The 8,537-nt window shown below is 38.0% G+C and overlaps 1 protein-coding gene across 1 annotated transcript; it reads left to right on the top strand.

Moving 5' to 3' along the window:
- The first annotated feature begins 2,532 nt into the window (after nucleotides 1–2,532).
- On the top strand, nucleotides 2,533–4,556 carry id3 (inhibitor of DNA binding 3). Its single transcript, XM_067454529.1, has 3 exons — nucleotides 2,533–2,997; nucleotides 3,094–3,170; nucleotides 3,844–4,556. Exons 1-2 carry the CDS (start codon nucleotides 2,707–2,709, stop codon nucleotides 3,145–3,147), a joined length of 345 nt encoding a protein of 114 aa, XP_067310630.1. The 5' UTR covers nucleotides 2,533–2,706; the 3' UTR covers nucleotides 3,148–3,170; nucleotides 3,844–4,556.
- The last annotated feature ends 3,981 nt before the right edge of the window (nucleotides 4,557–8,537 follow it).

The raw sequence follows: 8,537 nt of genomic DNA, 5'->3' as shown, positions 1-8,537 counted from the left end.
ATGTAGCTATAGGCTATTTAAATTATTGTGCATTATTTATTTTAGACAAACAGCCAGTTGGTTCATATTAGGATCCAATGGAAATTGTTTCAAAAGAAGCCAAAGTATCAAGGTTTGCAGAAAGAACAGTGTATGTGTGTGCATGAGGCAGATAAATAAATGAGCTTAAGAAACAGTAAATCATTTATGAAAAGTTATAATATTAGTTATAGCACACGAGTTAGGCAATAATGCGCACGAGGACAGTATGGCCAACCCAAGACAGTTCACTCACTCCTTGTCCTTCATATTGTGATAGGCAGAGACACTGTACATATTATCGCACTAGTATAACATAATGTTCAAGACAAAACAGTGGCTTCTCCCAATCAAACATCTGGGGAGTTGCTCGGTATCAGCAGAGATGATGATTATATGTTTTCAGACATGTCTCATTTTTTATGTTCATTCTTTCACTTGCTCTCACAGCCACGTCTCCTTATGTCTCACTCTTTGAACCCAAATGGGAACCTGTGGGCCTTCTCGTGCTGTCAGACTGCAAGAATGGAAAGGGATGAATTTGTTACGGCCAACATCAAATATAAGGGCAGTTTCTGTGCACCAGCTCAACCTGCAAAGAAGCGCATCCATCCGGTTGCATGTACAATAAAAGGTGTGAATAGGCCACTCACCAAAACATTTGATCGATTGGTTTGACACAATTGAATTTTTCATGATCATGTTGTCGTGTTATAATTTTGTTAGCTTTGCGGTCAATCATTCAAGGAGTGCAGCCTAACATTGGACCTTACAGTAGCCCATAACCTAACCGACCGATGCTCCTTCTATCTGTTCCTCGGAGCCTTGTTTTCTTTTATGATAATTAAACATGGTGTCTCACTTGACTCACATTTAAAACTGGTTTGAACATGACAAAATATGTAGCCTACCATTCAAGCAAAACAATGTTTTATTTAAAAACGGTAATACTATTTCAGTCAGAGAAAACAGAGCTGCTCTTTGTATTAGTTTAACTAATCTAGCTTTACACAAGGGAAAACTCTTCACTGAATGTATAGTCCAGGTGTGCGCAAATAAATTGTGCAGGCAAGTCTGCATGTCTTGTGCGAGCGGTTGGGGCGGATTTTTAAAAACTTGATTGACATCTGGACTGGCCAGTGAGAGCGGCTCCACGGCCGAGACTAGTCTTTTGCAGATGGGGTGCGCGCTGGTGCGCGTGAATGGATGACGTCGGGAGCCCGGCGCCAGGCTGTCTGGGACTCGCGCGTTAGATCAACACAGCTGGAGCGGCACAGGACACACAGCTGGCCCGCCAGCGCATTCCTTCACAAAAACAGCACTGTGAGAAAAGAGGGGACACATCTTGATGTAAACTAAAAATGCGCTGGGTTAAAACTGGAACGAGAGTCAGGCTATAGTTTGATTGTAGCTTGCGAAGCTTCCTTTTCACATAAAAAAGAGTAATAGGAGACAGCTATAGTTATGCTCTATTTATAGATAACGAGCAACGCTTTTAGAATGAACGAAAACCGCGAGCACATTGGTTTGTTTCAGTTTCCTGAGTTGGTTATTAATATTCTATGATCGTGAGAATATTAAGAGATGTTGAGCAAGATCTAGGCTATATTTGCCACTCTTGGCATGATGATATAGAGGAGTAGCCTAAGTTTTTTACTCGATTCATTACTTGGAAAGAAAGTGCAATGAACTCTTTTCTGCATGTTTTGACTTTAGCACCAATTTGATTTTACTTTAGCTACATTTAAAGTTTTATTAAGATTTACATTTTAGAGGTTTTTTGTGCGTGGGCCTTGAAATGTGTCTTGTGTCGATATTTAATCTCATTGCATGTCTCCTATGGGAATTAATTCCCGACGCCAGTTTGTCTGCAGGTCACGGGAGTAGCAGATTTATGGGTTTTCTCCATATCATGTCAGAGCTGAGACCGAATGGTCATAACCAGACGATACTATTATTTTCCTTCCATTTGTATGTTAAAAATGAAGTGACGAGTGTCCACTATAGCATATGTATAGGCTTTAGCCTATGTGTGTGTATTTATATATTTATTTATTTGCATGCTTTTAGACTAATTTGTATAACGGAATTGAATTTTGAAAGTAATTTTAATGTAGCCTGCTATGATTGTTTGCATAAAGAATCAGCGCATAAGTACCTATAGTCTTATAATAAAGTAGGTATAGGTTAGGGGAGAAATATAAGTGAACTTTAAGCTAGGTTTGTATAATCTACTGTACAAGCTGAGCCAGCTCCGTTTAGGTTCACTGACCCGAAATCTTAACTCAAATCCATCACTGAAAAAAAAACATAGATCTCTCTCGCTGATATTCTGACAGCTCTTCCTCATTCCACCATTTTGTCTGACTGACATGCCAACGCTCCAATGAGGAGTTCGCTATTTACATAGGGCGGAGACTGTACGCTCATACACCCTTTCCTATTGGCTGAGCGGCACATGAGGGTTTGTTTATTTCTGGAGGGGGCGATGCTAAAGAATCAGTGCTTAAAAAGCGTCCGCCTGCTTTCTCGCGCTGCCATCGTTCAATGAGCGCGAGACGTGAATAGAGTCGAACATTCGGATATCTATTTAACCGGAGATCTAATTCATCTCACTGTCAAAACGAAGGACTTTTTCAGACATCTTCATAGTTGGATTCTACTAGCAAGTCAGACTTCAGATCCAGAATGAAGGCGATCAGTCCCGTTCGCTCTGTCAGAAGCTGTTACGAAGCGGTTTGCTGTATCTCAGAGCAGAGTCTCGCGATCGGCCGCTGCAAGAGTCCCTCAGAGGAGCTGTCCGATATGAATGACTGTTACTCGAAACTCAAAGAGCTGGTGCCCAGCATCCCTCAGAACAAGTCCGTGAGCCAAGTGGAGATTCTTCAGCATGTAATAGATTACATCTTCGACTTACAGATAGCACTGGAAAACGAGACGGACACACAAAACACGCCTGACATGTTCATGTCAATAAAGGTGCGCGCAACATCATTTATCGTCTCTTAATTATTACCTTATGTTAACTAGTGCATTTGAATAAATGTAAACTTTGCTTGTCTTTCCCCCCGGTAGAACTCAGAGATGACCCGCAGTTTCTCCAAAGAGGATGGAGCTATGTGCCATTAGGACAGAGGAATGACCAGTCAATGGTGAGTTCTGCTTCTTTATTCTAAATCATTTTAGGCTGCTTGATAAATTAGTCAGATTTTGGTAGGTTGAAATCCACACCACAAAAAATAGACCTAAAAATACAAATTCAGTGATCTGAAGAACCTAGAATGAAACATCGAGAATCTTTTGAACAAAATTATTTTTTGGAGATTGAACGATATCGTGTTTCATGATAGGTTCTTCATACCAGCGTTGTAGTTATGAGTGTTTTAAAGCTCCAGTTCATTGATGGTTTTTACAAAAAACAAGAATAACTGTGGAACCTAAACAGCATTTCCTATGGTATCCGACTGGTTTTAAATGGAACCATTAAGTAAATTGTTAAAGTCTGTTAATTGATTAGTCATTATGCATGAGTTAAACGTTATGTATTTTGTCAGACAGCTATCAGTGTCCAGTGTCCTAATATCTTTTGGCCATCATGCCAATCAGCAAACAAGCTTGGTTCCCCCCTATCAGCTCTAGCAAACGAAAGTTTTCCCTTTGGCGCCAGACTGTCTGCAGTCCGCCTGAATCCACAGTGTGTATGTGTGTGTGTGTGTGTGTGTGTGTGTGTGTGTGTGTGTGTGTGTGTGTGTGTGTGTGTGTGTGTGTGTGTGTGAGAGAGAGAGAGCTCTGAGTTAACTTTTCTCCCTCTCATCTATGCTGCAGGTGCGGGATAGAAACTTTCCTCCTCCACTTATGGAAGAAAAGAGAGTGAAGGGGTGAGCCGGGTGAAGGAGTGAGGCTCTATTCAGAGTGTGGGAAAGCAATCTGCGCCCCTCTCAAGCTGTCTATTCTTTGGTCACTGGACACTTGAACAAACCAAAGCCGAGGAGTTTTTAAGATCACAAAAAAAGAAAAGCCCTGCAATTTTTTTCCTTAATCATTCCTGTTTTTTTGTGGCAACAATCAAGCATTGTATATTTTGTACTGGCTACATTCCTGACTATTTGGACTAACTAATATCTCTTCACACACCCTTCCTTCCCAGCCATTCTTGGGCAATTCTTGGATGCCCCCCCCCCCCCCCCCCCCCTCCTCCTTTTTTTTGTGAAAACATTTCCCCATTTCAACATGGTCACAGTTTGGCCTCAGTGAGCTTCTCGATCGCTGGGATGATGTACATATTATGCTTGACGGGAGTTTTTGTTTTGAAGGGTGGGAAGGACCTGGGGCGGTGGGAATACAGACGTGGATTAGAATTTGAACTCTATAATATAGAGTGGATTGTATATGTTTGTGGGGATTGTCTATTTCTACAGACTGTCAGATCAACGAGTTTCATAAACTCATTTAAGAGTTGTTGTTGTTTTTTTTGTTTTTTTGCTTTGTACTCACTCTTTTTACACAATAAAAATAAATCATATATGAAAGTGAGCAAATATGTTGTTCAGTATCTTTTTTTAAATAATGGCTGACTTTTTACATCACCTTATAGATATGTACTGAATATATATATATATATATATATATATATATATATATATATATATATATATATATATATATATATATATATATATATATATGTTTTCCCTTAAAAAAACAAGAGTTAAAGTGATTCCCTCCACTCCATTTCCCCTTTTTTGGTTAATAATATATTATTTATGTTAAGCATCATGACAGTCACTTTCAAGACATTTTATGAAAAAAGCTAAAGAGAATGTGTTTATAAATCAGTACATACAGGTAAACGCAAGACAAAGTGAATAATACATGTTTAAAAAAAGTAAAAGTACAGTGCATATTTAAAAAATCTTTCCAGACAGTCATCGTGGACTTTTTTGTGTTCAGCATATGATCTGTTACAGGCCTACACAACAATGTCTAAATGTGAGTCACTTGTATTTAAATATAGCACAGATGTCCTCTGTCTGTTGTCTCTTTCAAAAAGACCTTTGCCCACAGAACTAGAGTTCAGTGCAAAAAGTGGCCTGTAGTCAAACTTTGGTAATCACTAGCATTCATTTCAATCAACTCCTCTGGTTTTCAAAGGAGGCATTTGGTCTTATAAGAGGCTGACCGTCTCCACACTTAAAGGGAAAGGTCACCCAAATATGAAAACTCTGTCATCATGCACTCAACCTCAAGTTGTTCCAAACCTGTATATAAATCTTTGTTCTGCTGGATACAAAGGAAGATATTTTGAAGACTGCCATAGTATGGAAAAAAAACAATAATATGGTAGTCAGTGTGGGCCGAGAGCTGCTTGGTTAAAATCATTCTTCCAAATATCTTCCTGTGTGCACAGCAGAATAAAGGCGTTTCGTTTGGAACGATTTGAGACTGAGTAAATGGTAACATAATTTTCAATTTTGGGTTGACTATCTCTTTAAGGTTTGAGCTTTGGGTTGAGTAGTGTGATGTGTTCTGTAGGGCGCTTTCAACCATAATAGGCTTTTTTTTTTACTGTCTATAATAATAGGTCGTATAGCGACACCCAGCGTTCAAGTTAATAATCACATACATAGCTTATATCCGTTTGCACTGCAAACTATGAACTGGCGCCATCATGTGGCTCGTATGTAAAATTAATAGCCTAGTAGGTATACGCGTGAATAAGATGCAATTTTGGGGGAATTTGGCTAGTTGTTGCACTTTTAATTTCATACAATATGATCTATTCTACAAAAATCTACATTTCACTCAACGACAGAGGATGTCACTATCATTATAATTTATCCATCTGTGAATGTATGTTTCATTGTGCCCAACAGACATAGTAGAAATATGATAACGTAAATATGAAACACTTCTCTGTGTATTTAGTAGAAATGAGTATTCAGTGTGTTTTCCTTCATTCCTGTCAGGAAAAGCTGCTAGCCTGCTAATGAAGGCATAGATTAAACATTACAAACTAAACCCTCTCTCTTCTCTCATTCAAATATATATCTTCCTTAAATAGGCTATAATCTGACTAATCCTCTCTTTTCAGAAGTTTATGGTTTCTGATTATTTTGTGGAGTGCTGCAGTGATTAAGTAGCTATTTTTGTAGGCCAACCAGGAAGTTAGCAAGATAATCTTCACAAATCAACACATATTCACTTATGAATTGTTTTAATGAAACGTGGAGGCAATAAACGAATGACCGCCATTAAGTTGTTTAATATCCCTTGTAGCCCCATTTAGCAATTTGTTAGCGATCTACTTTTTCAAGACAAGTAATGTGTTATGGGTTATTACTGATATATTGACAGATATCTTAAAATATCTTGAGCTTGTGTTGACCACCACATGCCTTACTTTAGGCATTTTACCCAAAAAAATACAAGTAAAGTGTGCCATGCATGGCCGTGTCTCTCCAGAAGATGGCGCATTAGAGCAAAGGTCACGAACCTGTCATGTTATTTTTTATTTATTTTTTATTTTTTACCTTGTCATGTTCATTGATTGCTGTAGTAGGCTAGCCTGACGTGGTCATACTCAATTCTAGTCCGAATATGAGTTGATACCTGATACGAACTGGCCGACCTACTAAAAAAATTGTGGGCGGGGTTAAATTCGGCTGGCATCCAGGCTAGTAGTAGACCTCTGCTGTTTCAATGCTCAATGCGAAAATATGCACGAATATATAAATAATAATCTGCATTATATAAATAACATTATAAACGTATCTTACAGTTTATTAGTTTGAAACATTGTTTTGTAAATAATCCACTCATCTGATAACCTTTTTACTTGGCTCGCATCCCTAGAAGAAACGTTTGAAACATTTGCCAGAGTAAGGAATATGTGCACTGCCTTTTAAATTAGTTCGGTAATAAAGCATCCGGTATAAATATAAAAATAAACATAAAAATAACAAAATCTGCCCCTTGGATTTGATTATATGAGTCTTTTTTAGACCTTTTAAAGCAATTTCTTCTGAATCACAAAACAATTTAACCTATGTGATTCATTTATGTCAAATAATACAAATTTATTAATTAACTGAAGTAAATTATAAATCTGAACAATTCTGACTATTACCTATAAAACAAAGTTACCTATAATACAAAGGTAACAATAAAACGGCTAATGCACAGATATTATACAACACTAGAAATGCTCTGCTCTAAAAATAACTCTGCTCCCTCTGTTAGATTAAGATCAAAACTGCCTTTTTTATGTTTGAACTGATTATGTTTTAATACAGTGTTCAGTGCTCAGAGATTGTATTTATTTATTCATTTAAAGTATGTGAGATCAGGATGTTTCTGACATTTCTACATGTTTTCCTGAAATCCATTTTATTTTATTATTATTTTATTAAATAAATATTAAGCAGCTTAAATTTACTGATGCATTTTTGCTATAGTCGTATCTAAAGGTTGCGTTGAGGCGCTCTTAGGGGCCCCTCCAGCTGGTGGCGCCCTAGGCACCCTAGGCCTTGCTTGAAACCCCATCTGAGATATCTGACAATTACACAGGTCGCCAGCAATATCTATAAAGGCACTAAACCCATAGCTATAAAAAAAGTACTATTATACAGTACATCAAAACAGAGTAATTCACATGAAGGGCCCTTTTCTGCGTCTGCATTTTAAACATGTGAAGCATTTTGCCTCTTCCCTTTCATTTTAAACAGCTGCATTTCTAGAACCAATTTCCAACTAGAGAATTATAGTGGTTTGATAAGATGTTTCTAATCAAACCTCTTTAATCTCGTGTGTACATGCTGTTGTATGCAGGTTCAGTATGTTGTTTGTGCTTGTTTTAAAAGCTCCTAAACACTATAAGGCCCTCATTGGGCAAATGGGTGGGAGAGTCTCAACAATGCTGGGGGGTTCACTTTGTGCCCGATGATAAGATCCTTTCAAGTGTAAAGGTTCTTTCCTGTGGGGTTGTTTAGGGCTTTAAAGCCCTTGTATTCCTCTTGAGTCTCCTTTCACTGAGTCATTTAAGAGTAATCAATGACAATGATTAATTTGGAAACCATGGAAACTCAATGGGCATTCTTTAAAGTCATCTTTCAACTTTATGAAGTGTGTGAAATGCTTGTTGGTGATTGTTGTACGTGCTATTTTGATAGAACAAATGTGATATGAGTTAATGTGTGAGTAAACCGTCAGTTTGAAGTATATTATGGAATATATTTACATGAATTATATATATATGCTGATTATGACTATGATTCGTTTGATGACGCTGTTGCTGTAATGTCTGAAGACTAAAGCCCCTTTTCACAAAAGAGATTAAAAGGGCGCTGTCTCTTTAAGGGGAAGAACGCTAGGCACCAACTGTTACATGTAAATATATTCAGAATCTGAATGAGTGAGGCGTGCCAGCAGCCAATCGCTGAGCGTCTCAAACCGCGGGAGATCCAAATTTCGCGGGACGTAATTTGGCGCTAAAATAGCACTCCTCCGTTGAGCTGATGTCA

This window comes from Pseudorasbora parva, chromosome 10 (genome assembly GCF_024679245.1).
Source record: "Pseudorasbora parva isolate DD20220531a chromosome 10, ASM2467924v1, whole genome shotgun sequence".
Lineage (NCBI taxonomy): Eukaryota > Metazoa > Chordata > Actinopteri > Cypriniformes > Gobionidae > Pseudorasbora > Pseudorasbora parva.
The sequence above is the reverse complement of the archived record's forward strand: the minus strand, read 5'-3'. Positions and strand labels throughout refer to the sequence as shown.

What these genes read in the sequence shown, in the direction of transcription:
- id3 (XM_067454529.1), top strand. Translation starts at nt 2,707, where the DNA reads ATGAAGGCGATCAGTCCCGTTCGCTCTGTCAGAAGCTGTTACGAAGCG. An exon ending in ACATGTTCATGTCAATAAAG is followed by an intron (nt 2,998 to 3,093) that starts GTGCGCGCAACA and finishes TCCCCCCGGTAG; the next exon opens with AACTCAGAGATGACCCGCAG.